The sequence below is a fragment of the Notolepis coatsorum genome, assembly GCF_963971535.1.
Source record: "Notolepis coatsorum genome assembly, chromosome: 1".
In the NCBI taxonomy this organism is placed as follows: Eukaryota; Metazoa; Chordata; class Actinopteri; order Aulopiformes; family Paralepididae; genus Notolepis; species Notolepis coatsorum.
Window position 1 is genome coordinate 193,429,416 of NC_140165.1, and position 26,076 is coordinate 193,455,491.

The 26,076-nt window shown below is 45.5% G+C and overlaps 1 protein-coding gene across 1 annotated transcript in view; it reads right to left on the reverse strand.

The window, feature by feature from the left end:
- Nucleotides 1-16,061: 16,061 nt before the first annotated feature.
- cwf19l2 (CWF19 like cell cycle control factor 2) overlaps nt 16,062-26,076 on the reverse strand; it is a gene marked incomplete at its 5' end in the record, with an annotated part of 149,647 nt that continues 139,632 nt past the window's right edge. The window contains 4 exons of the mRNA XM_084308552.1: nt 16,062-16,838; nt 19,594-19,695; nt 23,350-23,430; nt 23,976-24,131. Of these exons, the coding sequence (XP_084164678.1) occupies nt 16,701-16,838; nt 19,594-19,695; nt 23,350-23,430; nt 23,976-24,131 (477 nt within the window). The 3' untranslated portion in view covers nt 16,062-16,700. The remainder of the gene's footprint in view (nt 16,839-19,593; nt 19,696-23,349; nt 23,431-23,975; nt 24,132-26,076) is intronic.

Sequence of the window (26,076 nt, forward strand, 5' to 3'; positions counted from 1 at the left end):
CTATTGTACATGAGTAGAAGTTCTTAAGGATCTTCTGACTGACTTGGAACTTCCTTAGGCGCCTGAGGAAGTAGAGGCGTTGTTGTGCCTTCTTCACAACACTGTCAATGTGTGTGGTCCATGTCAAGTCCTCGGATATGTAGGCTCCGAGGTACTTAAAGCTGTTCACTCTCTCAACCGGTGCCCCGTCGATGCTGAGGGGGCTGTAGTCCTTGACCCCAGATGATTTAGCTGAAGCTGTTGTGGATAGCGGATTTAGGAACTGAGGCAAATAGAGTGAAAGAAAAGAAAAGATAAAACACAATTATTTATCACTTATTTATACTTATAAAGAAGAATACATCTTTATTTGTCATGCAGATGAACACACATGCGAGATGGGTGACACACAGGAACACACACACAAAGGCATTGGGTTGCCAATGAAAGGCCTCTCTGCACTTGACCCATCCCGTCGTCCTTCCCCCCAAGAGCAGCCGGGAGCAGACATCGGCTGCGGTGTGGGCCGTGCCCCGGGGACCAATCCAAGTGCTCCTGTCCGTCTTCGTCAGGGACACGACAGTGTTAGCCATCTGTTCTGCATGTTTTTCCATTGGGTTTATCTCCTTTCTGGAGGGGAAACCTTTGCGAGCACAGAGGGGCCTGGGAGTTACCCCACCTGGCAACCTGGTCCAAGCGGGAATCGAACCCAGGACCTTCTTGCTGTGAGGCGACAGCGTTAACCACTACAACACCGTGCCGCAGAAGATAAAACAATATCACGTGTTTATTTGACTTGAGAATAACTTTGATAAAGAAAAGATAAATCACAATACCGCTTATTTATACTTAGATAAAAAAATATAAAACGCAATTATCATTTATTTATTTTACTTGTGTGAATAATTTAGATAAAAAGAAGATAAAACAATATCACTTATTTAACTTGTGAATAATTTAGATAAAAAAAAGATAAAACACAATATCACTTGTTTATTTTACTTGTGAATAACTTGGATAAAGAAAAGATAAAACACAATATCACTAGTTCTGTATCGTATAGCTCTCGCTCGGCGTCACTCTCTGCACTGTCCTCGCACACGTGCACGCGCACTGAATAAAGACCACAATGTACCTTTAATCCCAATATTTGTCTGACCACACCCCTATCAGCTTACCCATATAAGCAGGGGTGGGGCCACCCACTCGCCTCCTTCTCGCTTTCACCACAAGGAAGTGCCTCGGTAGATCCCCACTTGAAGTGATGTGATGGTAGGAGAAGAGTTGGAAAACAAGGATACGTTGACATCATATCTTTATTTTCTCTCTCACTATTTTCGAGAAAATACGGCGATATTGTCTTCGTACTGGAGTGTCTGGAAGATGATGATCATTCTAAAAATCCTCCACCGGTTTTCGTATTGGGAGTTCGCGCCGCTACATGCTTTTCCAACTGCAGTCCTTGCTGTGTGCTGGTTGCGGTAAAGACATAGCTGGGCTGTAGGACACGCCGCTGTTGTGAGGAGCGGTGGGTTCCAGGTTTGGTGAGTTATGTTTGCTGGCAAGCTCCACTTGTCTGTTAGTGCTATGGGGGCTAGTTGACAATGTTTATGAAAACCGGCCCCAGACTAGGGTCCTTTGTTCAGCCTCCTAGGCGACAGAAGACCTTGGTCTGAAGCCCATTATAGTTTAACTAGTGGGCCACGACCATTAACACTGGTGATCCCTGTGTTTTCTGGACGAGTGGATGTCTCTCTGTCACCGTGTTAGGCCCCATCTTTCATATCCAAATGAGAGTATTCCCTCACGAGGAGATATGGGCATAGATGTTCATTAGCGGAAGATCTGTGTTCAAAGTCAGCTACACAGGCCAGTTGGTATTGTGCTGGCTCCGTCGGGTGTTGGTAAAATCACCGTTGTAAAACTGTTGACATCTTGTTTCTCTTTTCTCTTAAAAAGTGAGGAGGGTTTCAGAACGGCGGCCTGTCTGGGTGAGTGTTATATCATTGTGTACAAGTTCAGGTGATAGCTGCTTAGCTTACGTGCTAGTGGTGGCCTACTGTTAGCCAGTCAGCTGTTAGCTGCGGCGCTAGCCTGCTGTGATCACTAGGTGGCCTACCTGGCTAGGCTAGGAAACATTAGCTTGCTGCTGTCGCTGCTTAGCTTACGTGCTAGTGGTGGCCTACTGTTAGCCAGTCAGCTGTTAGCTGCGGCGCTAGCCTGCTGTGATCACTAGGTGGCCTACCTGGCTAGGCTAGGAAACGTTAGCTTGCTGCTATCGGCCGAGGCCCAGCGCGGGGTGGCTCCGGCCCCTCGCGCGCCGCCGCGGTTCCCAACTCCCCTCTCCCTCACGGGAGAGGCGGGGGGGGATTCGAAGCTCCCCTCTGGTCGCGTGCGCCGTTCGCTCGGCGTCTCGCGGGCAGGGGCGGTAGCGACCGACGGTTGGAGCGGCCGTTAGCTTAATGCTACTCTGTTGAACGTGCTTTTATTATAACATGTTTTAAACACTCTTGACTACAACGTCATCTTTGACAGAGGATGTTCGTCGACCCTGCCCTGAGCCAGGACGGCAAGGCGTCAACAAAGGGGACCGTAGCGACGGGTTGGAGCGGCGACGCTGGCCGGGTCGGCAACACAGAACGGCTGTGTTTACTACGGTGCCTTGAGACTGCACTTCGTTGATCTACGCTCCGGGTAGGCAAGGTTTGGCCAGACCTTATACACTTCTTCTGGCTTTCCCTTCTAAATGTTTTGTAAATAACGATGTTTTCCAAAACGAGTGTTGCTGCACTACATTTAGGATACGACACAAGTTGTGTGTGAATTGTCTTGTCACTGGTATTTAGCTTCTCCATGCAAATCGGGTTGTTGTTACAGATGTGAAAATGATCTGGTTTGTTGTGTTGAGAAACATCATGTGTGTTTATATGTACCGTGTACTCACAACTAAGGGGGTTAACTAACCTATAAAGCTATGCTTAGTGACAAATGAGTAAAGAATGATTCTTTTCTCAGCCTGTAATGACAATGAACAGTGTGTTCACATATTAACAGGTTTTCCTGTTTTAACTGGCCGTATTAAGGGTAAAGTAGGAGGATTGTGTTTCCCCCCGTTTCCCTGGGGACTTCTTCATCCTCCTTTCAGACATGTTGTTGCACTACATTGTGTCACTGTGTGGTAGGGATACGATGTAACCCTTAGCTTGATTGCTGAGGTTGTGCTAAAACTGCTGGAGAAACGTTATTTTCCTAAAAGAAAAAATTGTTTGGTCGCTTTCGTGTGTGCTGTGGCCGATACTAATCGAGAATTATGTATTCTCTCATTATGAAAAACGGCGTTCCTCTGTAGAGTGTTTTTGCCATTTTTTGTAGGTGATGATGGGTTGTGTGTGTCATGTGACCTACAACTGGGTTGGACTGGCCACAGAAGCACATGTGTAAGTTTGGGACCGGGGCTCTTGGAGAGCCCTCTCTATTCTGTGTTTTTTCCTTAGTAAAAATCAGATAGCAGGTTAGCTCATGCGCTGTGTGAAGCTGTCAGACGTTTCATAGAGCTGACTATGACTGTGTCATACTCTCTTTTTGTCATTACATCGTATCATGGGTGTGGGGTTGTAAAGGGGTTAACTGGTAACCTTTCCTCCCCCTTTTTTCTGTTGGTCAGGGGTAAACCCACCTGTCCTTCAAGGTTCCTGTCACGTTGCGGTTCGGCACGTTACAGGGTGAGGGGGGGAGGGAGTTTCCTGGTCCCACGGCCTGGAATATTGGGCGTGTGCACCGCAGAAATTCCCCCGCCATAGAGTACGTCACCGTGCGCGTCTCTGTTGGTAGGACTTCCGTGTGCTGTTCAGGTCCATGTGATGGATCTGTTTCTGGGGGTGGTCAGGGCTCCTCCTCACCAAGCTCCTATTCGGGCCTTCTGTGAGTTGGGACTCCTCCTTCCATGTGAGGGAGCCTCCTTCAGAGTACAGAGCCTCCTCCTCAGATTGTCAAGGTGAGTGGACCCTCAAGAAGGAGTCCTACTCTATTGTGTATGTATTCGATTCAATTCGATTATTGAGTGTGTATGGGTTCAGTGCCTCCTCCCCGGAGAGCCCTAAAACCAATTTTTTACATGGCTCAAGGTGCAATATATTCTTTTCAATCTGTACAGCTCGCGTGGGAAGTCTCTCTGGGGATTCCCGTCTCCTTCCTATGGGAGGGTGGTGGGATGTAAAAATGTGAAAAAATGTTTACCCCCGGCTGTGTAGACTGGGATACATACTGTTGGTGCTTCCTGCTTTTCTATTAAAAAGAGTTGGAGTTAGGAAGTGTCACACCCCTCTTGTCGTTCCCCTGGGCGCCTTGGGGATTCAATGACAGGTCTAAATAACCTGTTCATTGATGTGGGTGTGTCCCGACGCACGTATAGTGCTAGCTCGGGGTGTTCTGTAAACAGGCGACTGACTGGCACGCCTTGGTTGCTTGAGGTTAAAACAGCGTTTTTATAAAGCAACTGGGATGGAGGTTTTTCCTCTTCCGACGACCAAATCCGACGACCTGGTTTGGTTATCGACGGATTCTCGTTCATATCTGGGGGATGATGACGGAATGGATCTGAACATATGTAGAGGCAGGCCTGTACAGTGCGATATATATAGCGCACGTGCGACACTGACGTCAGTCTGTGCGATGAATGAATTGACTTTAGTAGCACTGGTGCGATGGCCCGTGGCGCAAGCAAAAAAAAAGAAAGTGTGACGGTAAATTGAATGGACCACAGCGCCACGCTATCCACTTGGTACTTGTAGTCTTGTGCGATTAAAAACAATGTCCCGTCTCGCCTAGAGTCCATAATCAAACACCAAATCCCATAATCCCTAGCGAACAATATCCCCGCGACTAAATTGCGAGCTCAATGTACACTGACTGGGTGACTTCGACAAGATGAAGCGCTTTTTTAAGGTATTAAATCCAACAAAAGAAGTACAAAATCAAAACCCCAAACGAGCCCGAGAGGGACCACCGTTAATAGAAACGAGACAAAAGGAGAAGATTAACAAGATGTACAGATATAACGCAGAGTGGGAAAATGATTTTCCGTGGATATTTTTTAATGAGGAAGCACAGCTATTATTATTCTGTCACTGGTGCCGGGAGACTCCGGAAAAGATCCGATCAGAGAATCCCTATGTCGCGGGTAACAATATCCTAAAAAGGGATAACATTAATAAACACAATACGTCCCATCGACACGTTCTTGCCCAGGATGCCTTCAACGCTAAATAAACTCCTGAGCGGGCCGGCACCCTCTTGCACTCGCTGACTAAACACGACCAGAGCGGATGATGCTGATCTCCGTGAGGTAAAGTTTAAGATGAATGTGACATATTGCATCGCCAAGGAAGAAATGCTATTCACTAAATTTAAGCCGCTAATTTTACTTTGTAAAAAGAACTCCATCGTATGGCTACTTAAATTCCCCTCCGGGATCAATAAAGTATTAATTATCTATCTATCAATCAATCTATCTATCTAATAACGAGACAATATGCAAATAAGGTAATAATAATAATAATAATAATTAATTTAATTTATAAAGCCCTTTTCATTCATGCAGAGTTCCTTGTACTTAGTTCTGATTAATGCAATAGTGTGTGTGTGTGTGTGTGTGTGTGTGTGTGTGTGTGTGGATCTGAAAAAGTGGCCAGCAGACATGATGCTGGAACTGTGACACGTGTGCAGTGCACACACACACACGCACGCACACACACACACACGAATAATAATAATAATAATAATAATAATAATAATAATAATAATAATAATAATAATAATAATAATAATAATAATAATAATAATAATAATACATTTATTTATTTGGTTCCACAAATATGTACAGGTGTTTGTATGCATTATATCTATTTGTTATGTTGGTTTATAGGTGTTTCTAGGTTGGTTTCTAGCTTTCCCTGTAATCTGAGTCCACACCAGCGCTGCCTGGTCTCGGACTGCTTCATATCGGTTATATGGTTATGTCCTTGTTCTTTTTGTTTTACATTATGGGCAATTAAAGAGAGAATTTGTCTAAAAGCATTTCTTGTTAAAGTTTGGATTTTGTGTGCCCTGTATGCAAGATTCATGTCCCTTGCCAGTCACATACCTATTTAAGTAATGAACTGCACTACTTGTGGTTGTTTTTAGAGATTTTAGAGACGTTTTATACTCGTGCTACAAGATTTTGGCCTGTGCTACAAAACTATCAACCTCTGTAGCACCAGTGCTATGTGCAAAAAAAGTTAACGTACAGCCCTGTGTAGAGGGGTCTCACGCCCTGGGGGTGGGCCACCGGGCGCGGTTCGCCCGAACGTCTGGGTGGCGCCTTCTTTTCATGTTTAAGATCAACACGCATATCTGCCCCTTCTCCTGGAGTAGGCATGTCGGCGTGGTTAGGGCACGGGACTGGTTCTGGTCACGCTGGTCCGGATCAGTTGAACCCGTTGTCCGCCGGGGATGCAGATCTGCTGTTCTGGTACCCTGAGGGACTTGGGCTTTTTTCAGGGGGAAAAATGCCAGGTCGGTCCGGGTGTCACAGGGTTAAGCACTATGGAGACCCTGGTTGGGTAAATTTTTTACTCAGCACTGTCGTAATGGCTTACGGCCATGCCAACCTGTACACGCTCGATCTCGTCAGATCTCGGCCGCTACACAGGTTGGTCCTGGTTAGTACTTGGTTGGGAGACCGCCTGGGAATACCAAGTACGGTGTGCTTGGGGCTGGTTCTCCATTCTTTTTCGCTCCTCTCTCACGCATGGCGTAGAGGGGCCTGTTGGGGTGGTCTTTGACCTCCTCTGGTGACCCTGTGCTTCCCGTATCGCCGGGCCCGGTCCGAAGTCATGTTTCGTCGACCCGTAGGCCTGGGTTAACCCTTTTTTGAAAACTGAAACACTTGTACTGCGGTATAGCCGGTGTATACCCGCAGGTGTGTTTTGGAGTTTTTTCTTGAGGGGTTATAGGAACAACCACCGCATTGGGTAACACCAAGGTGGTTGATTCCCTGGTGTGTTGGAGCAGTGTCAACTCCCGGGTTACCCGGTTGAGGGTGCCCCTGCACGTTCATGACGTCTGCCAATCGTGTCAGCCTTCTCTGCCTCAACCCCTCTGGGTGGGGTTTTTTAAATGGAGGCTTGGTCATGCAACAACGCCAGCATACGCCCCTTCCGCCGGGGCGGCTGTGTTCAGCTGTCCCCTCTGGCGCCTGTCTCGTCCGCAGTCTCCAGGCTAGGGTTAACAGCCTGTTGCCTGGTTTTTCCCCGGTGCGCTGCCTGCTTCCGTTGGTTAACCTTTTTTGTGTGCTTACGGCCATGCTGACTGCCTGTTCTGCAGGGTCAGTGTGCCAGGCAGTGTACTATTGGGGGGACAGGGCCGGCTCGGCTGAGGGGCCTTTGTCCGAATACGCTGGCGATGTGGGGGGCGGGGTCACTAAGTGCCCACCTGGTGTGGTCTTGATGCTGGCATCATGGACTTCTCCGGGCCCCCGTTCCAGGGGGTCCAGTCCCTTTGGTGGGTCTGGGTCTTCCTTCACGCTCCGCTGCTACGGCCTTGCCACGGGGTTGGGTTTGCCCTTGACCCCGTGATTCTGGGGGCAGTAACGAGGTTGTTCCCTCCGTTCGTTCCCGGGTGGCATGCGGGTTGTGCGTGTGTGTAGTCGTGGGGTCAAGCCACGGTCTGCTCACCCTGTGCGTTGAGTTGCTTGAGTGCCTCTTCGCACGGTCGGGTCCGTCGCCCTCCCGTGAAGCCCCCAATAGGGGGGGTGCCCTCCATTAGGGGGGGTCAGGGGGGCTCGGCCCTCCCTGTTCTGATGGTTGTGGGGGGCTTTCAGCGGGGTGTATTTGTCGGCCGATGGCTCTCGCTCGGCCTCCCTTGTGCAGAGAGTGACGCCGAGCGAGAGCTATACGATACAGAACGTTAGGTTATGACTATAACCAAGTTCTGTTAGTATAGCGACGCTCTGCGTCCGACGCCGCTGCAGCCCTTGATCTCGCCTTGTGGTGAAAGCTTGGGAAGGAGGCGAGTGGGTGGCCCCACCCCTGCTTATATGGGTAAACTGATAGGGGTGTGGTCAGACAAATATTGGGATTAAAGGTACATTGTGGTCTTTATTCAGTGCACGTGTGCGAGGACAGTGCAGAGAGTGACGCCGAGCGTCGCTATACTAACAGAACTTGGTTATAGTCATAACCTAACGTTTATTTGACTGAAAATAAAAAATCGGCAGCTTTGTAATAGAATAGAATCTTTATTGTCATTACTGGTACAACGAAATTTAGTTTGGAGCATCACCACTGGCATACAAACATAAAATATAGCATGTGCAAAATAATAATGTCTAATAATAATATAGTATCAATGTCCTCAATAATAATAACATACCATCAATGTCCCAAGTGCAATAGTGCTAGTGCAAATAAATAAATAAATATTACAGTGACAGTCCAGTTGAGTTAATGGATGGAGGGGGGGCGTTGATTTGCAATGGATGAAATAGTGTATAGTGCAGCAATGCAAGTCCGGTTCACAGTTATTGTTGTAATGGAGAAGTGGGAGTTATGTCACCGGGGGTTGGGGACGGGGGGTGTGGGGCGGCAAGTTGATGTTGATCGTTGAGCAGCCTGACAGCCCGTGGATAGAGGCTGTTGGTCAGTCTGCTAGTTCCGGACTGGATGGATCTATACCTTCGACCAGAGGGCAGCAGTTGAAAAAGATGGTGTGCTGGGTGGTACTGGTCCTGTAAGATGTTATTCACACGACGTAGGCAGCAGGAGGTGAAGACTGGAGATATCTGGGAGGCTAGCTCCAGTGATCCTCCTTGCAGCCTTGACCACTCTGTGGAGGGCCTCCTTCTCTGCCCTGGTGCAGCTGTAATGGTCTAATGTCTCTATAACTACATTTATCCATTTACTGTACTACATGGGTGATTAGCTCATCTGGGCGTGTCGCTTGATAAGTAGCAGGAGTGCGGGCGGTGGCTGAGGAGAGAGGTGCGGAGGGATCCCTCGGAGGAGAGAGGGAGAGATGCTGAGGGCTGCTGGTCTCTAGAACGTGCTGGTTGGACTACGGATGTATTATACGCTGATTATCAGGGTACAATTGTGAATAAAACGGGACTTTCACAAGTTTAAAGGTAGGTCGGATGGTTTTAACTGCTTTCAATCTATATAATTATTTCAGATCAATTATCCAAAGCACTGCATGTAAAGTTATGAAGTAGTAGTTAGGCCCGTGGACTGAACAGTGACATCTCCTTAGCAAATGATCTCAATACCTTCTATGCGAGGTTTGAGGCTGTGAATAACAACACCAGCCTACAAACCACTGCAATGGAGGGGGGGGGGGCGCTGCTGATGGAGATTCAGTGTTCAGGATAACAGAACATGAGGTGAGGAGGACCTTTAAGAAAGTGAATATCAGGAAGGCAGGAGGACCGGACGCGTGTAGCCTTTTTACAACACATTCCGCGTTTCCGGCGCTCTGATTGGCCAGGTCATGTGACATGTGCGCCCAATAGCGTGTTTGCCCATTTCCGCGTCGAACAGCCTGCAAACTACCTGGCGTTCTATCGCCATGCTCTAAGACAAACTCTAACCTTAACCAACTTCGAAAGAGTGCCTAAGCTTAACCGGCGAAAGAACTTGCCGTCACGCTCTAAGACAAACTCTAACCTTAACCAACTTCGAAAGAGTGCCTAAGCTTAACCAGTGTAGAAACTTGCCGTCCCACGATTGGCGCTCATGTCACATGACCTGGCCAATCAGAGCGCAAAACGGGAACCCGGAAATGCGGATGCGTTGTAAAAAGGCTTCAAGCGGACCGCGTGGCATCCCTGGCCGCGTCCTAAAAGTCTGTGCCGACCAACTGGCCCCGGTATTCACTGACATATTTAACCTGTCCTTAGAACAGGCTGTCATCCCCACCTGTCTGAAGAAGTCCACCATTATCCCTGTACCCAAAAAATCTACGCCCGCTTGCCTCAACGACTACCGCCCTGTAGCTCTCACCTCCATAGCCATGAAGTGCTTTGAGAAGCTAGTGAAGGGCTACATCTGTTCCTCCCTCCCCATCAACCTGGACCACCTGCAATTTGCATATCGCCCCAACAGGTCCACGGAGGACGCCATAGCCCATGTGCTGCACACAGCAGCATCACACCTGGACAAGAGGCAGGGGAAATGCTGTTCATCGACTACAGCTCAGCATTCAATACCATAGTCCCCTCCAAACTCATAGCCAAGCTTAGGGACCTGGGCTTGAACTATGACCTCTGCCAGTGGGTCTTGGACTTCCTGACGGGTAGAACCCAGGTGGTAAGAGCAGGCAATTGCACCTCCTCATCCATCACGCTCAACATAGGGGCCCCCCAGGGCTGTGTTCTGAGTCCCCTCCTCTACTCCCTGTACACACATGATTGTGTGGCACAGCGGAACAACAACACAATCATCAAATTAGCTGATGACACAGTAGTGGTGGGCCTGATCTCTGCCAACGACGAGAGGGCCTACCTGGAAGAGGTAGAGAATCTGTCGCAGTGGTGTCAGGAGAACTGCCTCTCCCTGAATGTCAGCAAAACAAAAGAGATGATTGTGGACTTCAGGAGGTCGGGGGTCAGGGACTACAGCCCCCTCAGCATCGACGGGGCACCGGTTGAGAGTGAACAGTTTCAAGTACCTCGGAGTCCACATATCCGAGGACTTGACATGGACCACACATTGACAGTGTCGTGAAGAAGGCACGGCAACGCCTCTACTTCCTCAGGCGCCTAAGGAAGTTCTAAGTCAGTCAGAAGATCCTTAAGAACTTCTACTCATGCACAATAGAGAGCATCCTGACTGGCAATATCACCTCCTGGTTTGGGAATAGCACCGCACAAGACCGTAGCAGACTACAGAGAGTGGCTCGTTCAGCCGAACGCACAATTGGAGAGGGGCTTCCCACTCTCCAGAACATTTACAACAAGCGGTGCATGGGTAAGGCCAAGAGAATTATCAATGAATGAATGAAAACTTTATTTAACATATTGCAGAATGGGTACAATACAGTACGGCTCAATACATACAATTGTTTTTTTTTTGTATTTTTTTTTTTTATTATTTTTTAAACAAACACATAAACAAACATGACAACACATGATAAGATATACAAGCATTAATTGTCAGAGCACATCCAATGAGATCACATTTTAGTTAATTGTCTTGTATAAGATATACCCCTAATACCTGTCATCTAAAAACCTACACACATATGCTCCAGCTCGAACCCCCCCCTCCCGGACCCCACCTTGGGAAGTACCTCCACTATCCCTCGCACCTAACCAGACACTACCATTATAAGCTAGCTTTTATTCTCTCCACCACTTCTAACCACATTGACATTTTGGATTCATTGAGACCCATAATTCTTGCTGTAGATATTTCTTGATAAATCACATCGAGATATGTAAGAAACCAAACTTTCCGGCACATTTTTTCCGGTTGAAACCAGCGTGATGCCATCAGCTTTTTAGCTACTGTGATACCCGATAAAACCAATCTCTTTAGCTGTGGATTTACTGCAAACTCAAAAACATCATTCAATAGTAATACCGAGGGGTGTACAGGTATATTCCAAGATACAAGTTTTGATAGTTGTTGGGTCACATCTTTCCAGAATGCCTTAACTGGTGGGCAGTCCCAATACATGTGCATAAATGTCCCTTCGTCCCCATTTGTACATTGGGAGCATTTGGAGTCTTGTTTAAGCCCCATTCTGCACAGTCTTATAGGAGTCAAGTATGTCCTGTGAATATAGTTAAGATTGATTTGTTGATGATCCGGGTTCCTTGATGTAAGTCGGACATTTGCCCAGGCTCCTTGCCAATCAAAGTCATTTTCCAGGTCTGGTATATCCCTCCTCCAGACAGAGTCTAGTTGGAGGGTTTCATACGAGGACGTTAGTAATTGATGATAAAAATCTGAAACAAAACCTCTCGATGTCTCTCTTTCATAGAAGAATTTGTGGAATCTGTGGTGTTCAATTGGTATGTCTAATGGAACACCGTGAGACTTCAAACATAGCTGTAACTGTATGTAAAAAAGCCATGTGGACTTGGTGAGATTAAATTTTTTGCGTATTTCTTTATCACCACAAAAACCCTGTTTGTTAAAAACATCCCCTAATGAGTGTATGCCTTGCTCTTCCCATATAGGGAATCTTATAGGTCGTTTTTCAATTAAGAGTGCATTGTTATTGAATAAGGGAGTATGATTGTGCCATTTATGTGGGTTAGGATTTTTTTTTTGTGATTCACGCCATATCCGGATCGCATGAGTAATTATGGGGCCAAATTTCCGTTCAGTGCTTGATTGGTAGTTTAGTGTATGCTATGTCCTTCAGTCTATGTGGGGCTACTATGTTTTCTTCTAATTTTCTCCAGGATACTAATGCTTGGGGATCAAACCATGTTGTCAATGGTCTTAATGTGTACGCCTTAAAATATTGGAAAAAATCTGGAAATGCCATGCCACCATCTGCTTTATTTCTCTGTGCGGTGGATCTTTTTATACGTGGTGGTTTGTTATTCCAAATAAATTTGTATGTGGAGGAGTGTAATCTTTTCCAGTAACCCTCTGGAGGGGGTAACGGTAGCATTGAACTGAAGAAGTTGATTCTAGGTAGTACATCCATCTTAACTATTGATATGTAGTGCTTGTACTGTGTTTTTAAGTTTTGCCCATCTATCAAGGTCGTCTTTGATTTTGTTTTGGATTTTTGTGTAATTGTGCTTCACCGTTTGTCTTATGGTGGGGAATATTTCCACTCCCAAGCATCTAAAATGTTTTACCATCGGTATCTCTCCTGGGAGGGTTATATCTTTTTTGCAGGGGTGTTAAGTGGAAGGAAAGCCGACTTCGGCCAATTTATCTTAAATCCCGATAAATCACCAAAGTTCTCAATCAACTTGAGCAGATGAGGCAATGTGGTGTTGGGGTTTTGCATGAACAATATTACGTCGTCCGCATAATTATAAACACATTTTTTGTTGTGTGCCCTTTATTGCGATTGGTTCTATGGATTGGGATTGTCTTATATATTGTGCTAAAGGCTCTAATGATAGATTGAATAGTCCGGGACTAAGAGGGCAACCCTGTCTGGCAGAGCGCGATACCGGAAAGATTTTGGAGATGATTGTGCCTGTTGTAATCATGGCCGATGGGTCTTTGTATAATACTTTAATCATATCAATGAATCCTTTTCCTAACCACATCCTTTCTAATACTGCCCATAGATACGACCATTCCAGCCTGTCAAAGGCTTTCATAGCATCCAGGGACAGCATCGCCTTAGGTATGGTGTCATCCTTGTCGGCATCTAGTACGTGCAGTATTCGTCTTATGTTATCAGTGATCAGGCGGCCTCTTATGAAGCCAGTTTGGTCCGGATGAACTAAAGACGTCATATGCTTTTGTAATCTGATGGCTAATACCTTAGAGTACAGTTTGATATCGGTTCCGAGGAGGCTTAAAGGTCTTTTGTTAAGGGGATGCAGACCTGAGAAAGACGTTAGTCTTGTTTCCATCAGGGTCACCCATTTTCAATTCATAGACATTTATGACATACACAACATACATGACATTTATGGCATAGGGACATATAGGTATTTAGCACTGATACATTTGTGACAAACGGTATTCAAATATACAGTACTGTTATCCCTAGATCCTGACAGAGTATATACATATGATGGGGAGGGGACTGTACATTAGGAGGGGGTGGGTGGGTGGGAGAGAAATATACATACGGCGGGGGGGGGGGGGGGGGGGGGGGATATATACATGCGGTGGGGAGGAGACTGTCTATTAGGAGGTGGTGGGGGTTTTGGGCATTTACGGTGGCTAGTTTCGAATTGCAGCCTCCCGTAGGTGCTCTTTAAGAGCGGTTTTGAATGTGGGCAGGGATTCACATTCCTTTACCGCTTTGGGTAGGGCGTTCCACATTGTTGTGGCATAATTGCAAAACGTGTTTTGTCCCTTGTTTGAGCCGAATCTGGGTTTAACATGATTTGTTGAGCTTCCTCTTCCTCTTCCTCTCCCTTCCACCCAAACAACTGCCTCTTTGAACTGCTGCAGTCAGGCAAGCGATACCGGAGTCTCATGGCAAGCACAGAAAGACTCAGAAGAAGCTTCTATCCCCAGGCCATCAGGATGCTCAACGAACAATAACACTATGTAACAACCATCAAATGCACTCACAGCACACACATCCACACGCACATACTCACTTTAAACAAACAACTCACTGCAGCACCCACTTTACACACTTTAGAACACCTAAACACACTTTATATTTATTGGTAAAGAATTTGCACTACAACCCATAACTCATTACACCTTACTGTAAATTGTACCTAAATTGTACCTCATCCCATTTCTGCTTTGCACTATATAGTATATTGTATATTAGTATATTGTATGGTAACTCAGTTACTTCTACTCTGCATTGAACGTTGTACATATGTACATACGGAACACTTGTGTCTACGTACGTGACTTCTATTTTTTACTTGCTCTACTTCTTTTATTTTATACTTATCTATTTTTGTCTAGCACAGTCTCTGGAGCTTAACAGAAAGAAGCATTTTGTATAAAAGTATTCTGTACTTCTGTATGACAACTAATAAAGAAACTTGATCTGTAATTTACCATGTCTTGCTTATCGGCACAGATGACAGGTTTCAGCCTAGAGGCTGAGAAATAAAGTAGACCTAGGCGAGAATAAAGTTACAAAAAGTCACATGTCAGCCAATCTAATCTCACAGAGAAATGATCAACGCATATATTAGCCCTTTTCAGCTGCAGATCAATTAATTACACGTTTTTTATTTGACAATGATCATGATCATGCCCGCTTGTTTATGAACCCCCCCCCCCCCCCCCCCCCGCTCTCTCCCCCCTTCTCTCCGTCACTTCATCCTACTCTTTTATCTGTTTCTGTCTCTTTCTGTCGCTCCCTTCATCTCGACCCGCCCCCCTCTCTCTCAGTAAACAGTAGGTATGTGTGTGGAGGTGAAAACAGCAGATGGGTTATATTTCAAGATTCAAGAGATTTATTCGTCACATACATAAGACATAATAGTGAAATGAAGGTGGCCACGCCCGCTTTGATTGTGCAAAAAAATACAAATAATAATAGAATAAAATAGACATGATAAAAAGTACTAAGATAAAATACAATACAATGCTAAGCTTACAAATGAAAGGTAATGAGTCCTATATACACTACTATAAAATATACAATAGAAGATACAGTATATATCTAACTATATGACTACAGAGGTACAAAAAACAAATGTAAATAAATAATAGATAAACTAAGAACACAACAGAATGGCTCCAACAGCCAGTTTAAGAGACATAGAGGCGACTTTAAGATACATCTATAGAGGTCAGTGTAAGACATTCAAACATCCAGAGGTCAGTTTTTAAGATACATTCAGAAATCTATAGAGGACAGTTTAAAAGAACTAGAAGTAGAACTTGTCATGTTTCAGCAGTCTTACCTCTATCTAAGTGCATCTACAGGTAAGCTAGTGACCACTGCTATCAACACCACCATTCCTCCTAGGTGCATGTGCTTGGTAGGTGGAGTTGGGAGGAGGCATCAGTGATCATCTGGAGCACCTGGGAATGGTGCCATCAGGCCTTAAAAAACATCCCCTCCATCCAGATCTCTCTCATCCCCCCTCATCCAGATATATCTCACTCATCCACTCCTCATCCAGATCTCTCTCATCCCCTCCTCCATCCAGATCTCTCTCATCCCTTCCTCATCCAGATCTATCTCACTCATCCCCTCCTCCATCCAGACCTCTCATCCCCTCCTCCATCCAGCTCCCTCACTCATCCCATCCTCCATCCAGACCTCTCTGTCATCCCTCCCTCATCCATATCTCTTTAGAGAAAGAGAGGAAGGATAGAAAGAGAGAGAGAAAGGGAGGGGCAGAGATAAAGGGAGGGAGGGAGAGAGAGAGACTAATAATACAACCAATATAATTCTTTATTGTCAGATTTTATTAAAATGTTTTAAACATTACAAATATTGTCTGATTCATTAAACATGACAAGTGCACATAACATTTTGAAGGGTGTGTGTGTCGGGGCGGCTGGGTGGCGCAGCGGTCTAAGCGCTCGTCACCAACGCGTGAGACACCGGTATCGAATCCGGCTGTCAGCGTTGCCTCCGGCTTGGGCCGGCCGGCCCGGCCGTCATACTGACTCAATTGGCAGATTCAGCGGAGTCGATGGGTGGTAATCTGGTCGTTGTAAACAGCGACTCCTACAGGTCGGTCAGGGCGCCTGCACAGCAAGGACAGGAGATGTCGAGGGTAGTGTGAGCCTCCCACACGTTACACCTCACCAATGAGAGTCTGCGCTGGCAGGTGAAAAGAAGTGGCTGGCTGACTCCGCATGTATCGGAGGGGACATGCGTTAGATTCTTCAACCCTCCCTATGACCGATCAGTGGGGGGCACATGCGAGCAACGATCAAGACAGGGGAGGGGGGGAATTGGCACGACTAAATTGGGATGGGAGAAAAAACTGAAAAAGGAGAAAAGTGGATAAAAAAATAAAGGTGTGTGTGTCTCTATGGGTGTGTGTGTGTGCATGTGTCAGTGTGTGTGTCTCTCTGTGGGTGTGTATGTGTGTGTCATCAGGGGTTCTTAGTACAGTCGTAGGGTTTCCACCACTGAGCGAACAGCAGGACTTTCTTCCTCTGGTCGTCAAAGCTCTCTCTGATTGGCTTCCTCCAGCGACGAGGCTCCAGGTCCAGCATGCCCCCAACCACCTCCTAGCAACCACAGGTCAGAGATCAAACTACTAGAAAGCTCACGCTCAATTAAAATACAGGTCAGAGTTCAGAGGGGCCTGGGAACCAGTATTAAATGTTAATTAGTCGTATTGTTTTAGAACATTATTAAATGTTAAGTAGTCTTATTGTTTTAGAACCAGAATTAAATGTTAATTGGTGTTGTTTTAGAACCAGTATTACATGTTAATTAGTCTTATTGTTTTAGAACCAGTATTACATGTTAATTAGTCTTATTGTTGTAGAACCAGTATCAACTGTTAATTTGTCTAATTGTTTTAATTAGAAACATTATTAAATGTTAAGTAGTCTTTTTTTTTTGATCAAATTTTTTATTATTATTCACATGAAACAAGACAACACATTAACCACAATCACAGTACATAGAACTTTACAAGAAAATAACAAAAACAATAATAATAATACAGACTAACAATTATACAGACAAGAGAAAAGAAAACAGAGTTCAACCTTCTAAATTTTAATTCCAAGGGGTACTATCTAATAAATGGTCTTTCCCAGTGTTCAGCCCCGATTCCCGGCCGTGTGACCCTATATTAATAAAACGTACATCAAATGTTAAGTAGTCTTATTGTTTTAGAACCAGTATTACATGTTAATTAGTGTCATTGTTTTAGAACCAGTATTACATGTTAATTAATCTTATTGTTTTAGAACCAGTACCAAATGTTCATTTGTCTAATTGTTTTAGAACCAGTATTACATATGGGGTGACGGTGGCTCTGGAGGTAGAGCAGTCGTCTGGTAATCCGGAGGTTCGCGGTTCGATTCCCGCTCCTCCTCCATTAGTGTGTGAATGTGTGAGTGAGTGGGTAAAATGTGAGGAACAAATTGTAAAGCGCGTTGGATAAAAAAAGCGCTATATAAATGCAGCCATTTACCATTTACATGTTAATTAGTCTTATTGTTTTAGAACCGGTATTAAATGTTAATTAGTCTTATTGTTTTAGAACCGGTATTAAATATTAAGTAGTCTTATTGTTTTAGAACCAGTATCAAATATTAATTTGAAGGTTAACCTCTTAAGCCATATCTTCAGAAAATTCGCCTCAAAGTACATACCAAAGTAAATGGAAGATTGCTCCACTTCTACAAGGGCCATTTGCATGTTCTTGATATCTAGGGACATCTATGGACCTCAGGGAATGTATTCCCAGTGTTCGAAATATTGCTTCACCCAAGCAACTTGAAACGCATCTAGCACACTCGATCCATAAGTTGTGCCAAATTATGTCCGGGACCAGATGGACATCAATTCATTCTTTTTCACATGTTGAACGATGGATAGTTAATGTCAAATGAGCCATAGTATTGTCTCCATAGCTAAAATATAGAATATAGATAGAGCCCTGCAAACACAGTGACGCACAGTGAAAATCTCTATCCTTTACAGCGCTGGCACACTGAGTACAAAGATGGCTAGACCGGCTGGTGCATAAAGTGTTAAGAGGTTAACAACTGGGTGGCTGGGTGGCGCAGCGGACTAAGCGCTTGTCACTAACGCAAGAGACACTGGTATCGAATCCGGCTGTCAGCGGTGCCTCCGGCTTGGCCGGCCGTCATACTGGCTCGATTGGCAGAGTCAGCGGGAGGGAAGCCGGTGGGTGGGTCCGGGTCGTTGTAAACAGCGACTCCTACAGTTCGGTCGGGGCGCCTGCACAGCGAGGGAAGGATCTGGAGGGATGTAATGTGACCTTCCACACGTTACACTCTCCCAGTGAGAGTCCGCGCTGCCAGGTGAAAAGAAGTGGTGGGCTGGGTACACATGTGTCAGAGGAAGCATGTGATAGTCTCCGCCCTCCCAGACCGACGGTAGGGGGGTAGAGTGCACAACGACCAGGAAGGGGATTGGGAATTGGCATAACGACTAACATTGGGAGGGGAGAAAAACGGAAAAAGAAGGGGGGGAAAGATCAGAAAAAAAAAAGAAGAGGTTAACAACTAAACTTTCAAACATAATGTAACTTGACAATCCCACTGACAGCAGCAACACTACTCCTAAATGATATATCATTACTACCGGCATCCATACAACAGAAAATAATCATTCTGGCGGGTGTCACTGCAGCCAAGAAGCTGATAGCCATGAGGTGGAAACAACCTGAGAAACTCACAATGATTAATTGGTCTCTGACACTACTGGATGTAATTTATATGGAAATCTCTACTGCACGTGTGATTGGGGTTGGACAGGCCAGCATTGAGCTGTGGGTCTCTGCAGCAGAGAAAGTTAAAGCCACTATCTAGCAGCGGAGCAGGGTTGGTGTGTTGGTCCTGGGGGGTCCAGGGGTCCTGGGGTAGGAGTGGGGGAGGAAATGTCTTTTGTGGTGTCTGTAATAATATAATTTAAATTTAGATTTTTGCATCTGTATTTATTATTTTTGTTATTCTATTGTCATTATTGTTATTGTTAGTATTATTATTGTCCTGTGAAGTCCTGTCTATTATTATTATTATTATTATTATTATTATTATTATTATTATTATTATTATTATTATTATTATTATTATTATTATTATTATTATTATTATTGTATTGTGTGTTGTATTGTGTGTGTGTTGTAAAAATATATATATTTCATGTAAAACAAAGAAAATAAAAACAACATGATAAAAAAAAAGAACCAGTATTAAATGTTAATTAATCATATTGTTTTATAAGCAGTATTACATGTTCAGCAGTCCTATTGTTTTAGAACCAATATTAAATGCTGACCTTGCCAAAGTAGTGAGGGAACTTCTGTTCGTTCTCAATGACGTGAGCAAAACCTCCCTGGAGACCGAAGTCCACAGCAAAGTACGGCAAGCCCCTAGGGATCTGTGTGAGAGAGAGAGAGAGAGAGAGAGCGAGAGCAAGAGAGAGAGAGAGAGAGAGAGAGAGAGAGAGAGCGAGAGAGAGAGAGAGAGCGAGAGAGAGAGCCAGAGAGAGAGCGAGAGAGAGACACACACACACACACATCTGTCACTCACTGAGGAAAATGTGTATTTGCACCATATTTCACATGGAGGTTCAAAACACCTGAATAGAACTTTCCAGGTTGAGAAAACAGTAATTCCCTGTTAAACTATGGAGTTATTCAACTAAACACAAGGTATTTTCACTGATTGTTTTTCATGTAAAATATTGTATGCTCACTAGGGCTGTCACAATTCATCGCCCTAGACGACGATTACATTTCGTCAACTTGCATATTCACGATTGACGCATCGTATTGTTAATTGTATGTGCCTTTTGCAGTGGAAATGGCAGACGTTCAAAGTCATAACATGCGCAACGTTTAATCTAACTAATGTGCAGTGAATCACATTCAAAATATAAATAACTTCTCTTAAACCACTATTCGTAAGGGGGGGCAGGTGGCGCACGGAGATTACGTTCGTCACCAACACCGGGAGACACTAGGATTCGCCTGTTCGAATCCAGCTCCCGGCGTTGCTATCAGCTTGGCTGTCCTCTCACGCTGATACAATTGGCTGTATCAGGGGGTGGGAAGCTGAAGGGTGGGTCCTGGGCGTTGTGGACAGCGACCCCTACAGTTCGGTCGGGGCGCCTGCTCAGCGAGGGTTGAGTACGCAACAACCAGGAAGGGTGGGATGGGAGAGAAATCGGGAAAAAGGAGGGGAAGAAAGATACAAAAAAAAAAAAAAAAAAAACACTATTCGTGATTCTGCCTAGAGCCAGGACTCGACAGTCACAGTGCGTGTTTCGCTCGCATTTGATAACTTCCATGTTTCACTCCAGCTGGAAGGGAGGGGCTGAGCCTGATACCCCCACATTACATTTTAGACGCGATGGCAGCTCTTCAGCCCTGCGTTCTACAGCCTGTGATAACTCCTCTTGTGAGTCGCGCTGTTTCTATGTAAACTCTTGTGAGCAACGGGTCCAATAAATGCGTCTAACATGCTTTATAATATAAAGTTTATATCCTCGCCATTCCTGTATGCCCATCGCGGTTAAAAACCATAACCACTTAACTGGCAACGGCCCGGCCCCTCTTGAGGACGATTTGCCCACCGGTGCGATGCGCCACGTTGCCGACCTCTCGCGGCTTGGGTCTGCATTTTTTTATACAATATATATATAGAATTAAAGCCCTATTATAAGCCCTAGTATTACTGCTGAATGATGTTTTTGAGTATGCAGTATCTATACAGCTAAAGAGATTGGTTTTATCTGGTATCACAGTGGCTAAAAAGCTGATAGCATCACGATGGTTTCAACCGGAAAAAATGTGCCGGAAGGTCTGGATTCTTACATATCTCGATGTGATTTATCTAGAAATATCTACAGCAAGAATTTTGGGTCTTAATGAATCCAAAATGAAAATGTGGTTAGAAGTGGTGGAGAGAATAAAAGCTAGCATATAATGGTAGGGTCTGGTTAGGAGTGAATGATAATGGATGGATTATCCATTGGGGGGTCCAGGGGGGGGGGGGGGGGTGCGAGCAAGAGCATTATGTGTGTAGGGTAATAGATAGCAGGTATTAGGGGTATATCTTGTATAAGACATTTATCTAAATGGTGATTTCATTGGATGTGCACTGTTAATTAATGCTTGTATATCTAATTTTATGTTGTCATGTTTGTTTATGTTTGTTTAAAAAATTATAAAAAAATAAAATACAAAAAGAATTAAAGCCCTATTTGTTGCCTGTCGATTGCCCTTTCAGCGGTTCTCGAGTTACATGCCGATATGTGAGGCGTGCGCCCAAAGTACACGGCAGACCTTATATTTTTTTCGATTACCAGCCCATAACATTCTGAAGTTACTAATGCAAAAAAGGAAAATCACTTTTTTTTCCTTCTTTTAAATATGTTTTTGTAGATTTTTATTGGTAGACCGGGCAGTCTGGTAGAGAGAGAGGAAGAGGAGGAAATGGGAGACAGAGCAGGGGAAGACATTCGGTAAAGGACGCCGGGTCGGGGAGTCGAACCCGGGTCGGCCGTTTCGCGACGCAGCGCGTTACATGGTGTGCTACTAGAGCGCCCCAAGGAAAATCACTTTTAGTGCTAATGAAATAGAGTAACAGAGGTCTGAACTTGAGTTGAACTTGAGTACCGGTACTCACATTTTTCTGTAGTGGTTACATTTTTTTAATTAAATTAAAATAGGTATAACACCGCAGATCCATAGCCTGAAGTCTTATAGGTCCAAATTTGATAAAAATCCGTTCAGAAATGGGTCTTTGAGAGAGATCCGGGTAAAGCCAGTGACAAAAAAAAAGCTCTACAAAATCCATTTCCTGATCCACGGCCATTCATTATTTTTTGTATCTACTTTTTCTCCCATTTTCAATTTTTTTTCTCCCATCCCAATTTCTTATCGTCCAATTCTACTCTGTTAGGCCATGCCTCCCACAAGCCGGCTGCAATGTGGACGAAGCCTTACATCACGTGTCCCCTCCGGTACTCGAGGAAGCAGCCGTCGCATCTTTTCACCTGCACAGCGCGATCTCTCAGCGTCGGGGGTCTGCGTGGGAGGGACACGCCGCCCCCCGTCGCTTCTTGATTCTGCTGCGCAGGCGCACCAACCGACCTGTAGGAGTCGCTGTCCACAACGTCCGATTCCCACCCATCAGCTTCCCACCCCCTAATACTGCCAATTGTATTAGTATGAACGACCAGCCAAGCTGATAGCAATGCGGAGAGCTGGGCTCGAACCCAGCGTCTCCTGCATTGGTGGTGAGCGCCTTGCCCACTGCACCACCTAGCCGCCCCACGGCCATTCATTCTGAAGTGTGATTCACTTCTGTTTTTTTCGCTCATCAACTTTCACCTAGATCCCTTATTCGCACCCCCCCCCCCCCCGTGGGGCATCATTGGAAAGATACACTCTGGCTACAACTCAGACCAATCATTTTCGTCATCAGCGGATGATGGACAGTTCTGGAGCGTCGGGAGTCCGGGGTGGTCATCTGACGCGCGGCGTATAAAAAGACGCTCGCCTGATATATCGTCATGTAACTCGAGAAACGTGGCACGGATTTGGTCGAGTGAGGTGGCGTTCGAACGGCAACAAATAGATCTTTCAAACTGTAATTATATGTTCAGCGAAAAATGCCGCTGCGAGCCGCTAGACGCTCTCAAAGTGCCGTGACTTTCACGCGTTCCGCGCACAGGCACGTCGGGACGTATACGTCCCGGTGCACGTTATGTGGTTAATGGTTTAGATTAATCGACTAATCGATAAAATAATCAACAGATTAATTGATAACAAAATAACAGTTAGTGACAGCCGGGCCCTAATGCTCACACAAAGGAAACGTATGGTGGTGACTTCACACCGCACCAGGAATAAGGGGTAGTTTCCCCTGAATCATAAAAGGTATAACACTTTATACTGACTCAAAGAATAAGCTCAGAATTGGCAAAAATATAACACTATATATCCAGGACAAACCTTTGTCGATGTAGGCTTTTAGAGGGTTAACAGAGAAATGTTACTGCTATGAAAGAAGTTATGAAACTTACAGCTTGGCGGACATCTTTAGATGAGAGGTCGACCAACTTCTTATTCATGGACCACTCCTCATCGCTCTCCATGATAGCTTTCTACACACACACAACACACACACACACAATTTGGCCAAATGCCATTATGAGATGGACAATAATATAATAATATTGTTTAGTTTTAAAGAGCAACTAAACACATGGTAATTTTGATATGTTCAACCTGCTGCACACTCTTCCCCGCCACAATCTGTACTATCAGAGGGGGGCAGAGTGTGCAGCAGGTCGAACATATCAACCACTAGGGGGCAGAGTATGCAGCAGATCGAACATATCAACCACTAGGGGGGAGCAAAATGACCATGTGTTTAGTTGGCCTTTAATGTATCAGTATATTTGGGACATGTACACACACACACACAGGTAGATTGCATACACACACATACAGGTAGATCGCTTATTACATTTTTGATTGCACACACACACACACACACACACACACACACACACACACACACACACACACACACACACACACACACACACACACACACACACACACACACACACACACACACACACACACACACACACACACACACACACACACACACACACACACACACACACACACACACACACACCTTAAAGTATATGGGGGCCATGTCTCCCAGTTCTCTTGGCAGGGGGATACATTCTAGCACCATGTGCTGTCGTCTGCATGGGTTCATATAAGTCTCCAGAAACACACAGTCCAGGTCCTGAGACTCAAGCATGCGGACCAACGCACGACGGAACAGCTGTGAACAGAACACACACAGAAACAAGTAAGACGGAACAGCTGTGGACAGAACACACAGATGAAACAAGTCCACTATCGCCCTCCACCCTCTCCTCTGAAATACTATCCGCTCTACCTTTGAGTGACACCTTCTCTGCTCTCCCCCAGAGACGGCAACCTCCATCCTCCTCTCAGCCCTCGCAACCTCCTTCAACAAGCTGTCCCCTCGTTGAGAAACCTGCCCGCCGTTCCCCACCCAGTCCATGGCTGACGGATGCAGTGAGAGAATAAAGACAGGTCCTGAGAGCGGCTGAGAGGAAGTATAGAAAGTCACGCCTCACTGCCGACATCGCCACATATCACAACCTCTCGTTAACATTCTCCAAAACCATTACTACTGCCAACGCTTCTTTCTTTCACCATAGGATCGAAGCCTCTGCCAAGAACCTTCGCAAACTGCATGCTACCATGTCCTCCCTCCTCACCCCCCCCCCCCACCCTCTCCCCATCATCTCTCTCTGCCGAAGACTTTGCGATCTTCTTTGAGTGGAGAACATCCGCAGCTCCTTCTCCCAACCCCCACCCATTCCAAATACTGAATCGAGAACCTCATCCTTCACTCTGTCATCTTTCTCTCCCATTACAGAAGCTGAGACCCTGGCACTGGTAACGTCGAACCGCCCGACTACATGCCAGCTGGATCAGTTACCCTCCCAACTCCTCCAGACCATAGCACCAGACATCCTCCCATTCCTAACTGCAACCATCAACTCCTCCCTCAACTCGGGGGTGGTCCCTACCTCCCTAAAACAAGCCAGAGTCACACCGCTCATAAAAAAACCAACCCTGAACCCCACTGTCATAGGCAACTATCGTCCTGTCTCTCTTCTCTCCTTCCTTTCTAAAACACTTGAACGTGCTCTATCTCTTACAGAATGACCTCCTAGACCCTAATCAGTCAGGCGTCCGGACTGGCCACTCCACAGAAACTGATGGAGCTTTAGATTATAATAATAATATAATAATAATAATAAATTTTATTTATATCGCTTTTCAATGACCCAAAGATGCTGATAATAGGCAAAACAAAGAACAGAGAAACATAGAACCACAGGGAAACAGTATGAATACACAACATAAAACCATGAGTAACAAACAGATACAAATACAGAAGCCAGTAGGGAAGACAATCAGGGAAGTAAGTAAGGGAAACCGAGGGGAGGGAGGGGCTAGGAGACGGAGAGAAGGTAGGGAAAGGGAGGTGGTAGGTTGAAGGAGGGTGGTTATAGGTAGGGAAGGTTGAATGCTTGGGAGAATAGGTAGGTTTTGAGTCAGGATTTAAAGATGGCGAGTCTCTGGCATGTAGTCGGATGGTTCGACGTTACCAGTGTCAGGGTCTCGGCTTCTGTAATGGGAGAGAAAGATGACAGAGTGAAGGATGAGGTTCTCGATTCAGTATTTGGAATGAGTGGGGGTTGGGAGAAGGAGCTGCGGATGTTCTCCACTTTTTCCTCAAAGAAGATCGCAAAGTCTTCGGCAGAGAAAGATGAGGGAGGAGGGGGTGGGGGGGAATGAGGTAGCATGCAGTTTGCGAAGGTTCTTGGCAGAGGCCTTGATCCTATGGTGAAAGAAGCTTTGGCATTAGTAATGGTTTTGGAGAATGTTAACAAGAGGTTGTGATATGTGTCAATGTCAGCAGTGAGGCGTGACTTTCTATACTTCCTCTCAGCCGCTCCCAGGACCTGTCTTTGTTCTCTCACTGCATCCGTCAGCCATGGACTGGGTGGGGAACAGCGGGCAGGTTTCTCAACGAGGGGACAGAGCTTGTCGAAGGAGTGATGTGGTCACAGGACCGAGTGTTAGTGAGCAGGCGAGCAGCAGAGTTCTGAACCATCTGGAGTCTATGGAGGGAGCGGGAGGTGATGCCGGTGAGAAGGGAGTTGCAGTAGTCTAGGCGGGAGGAA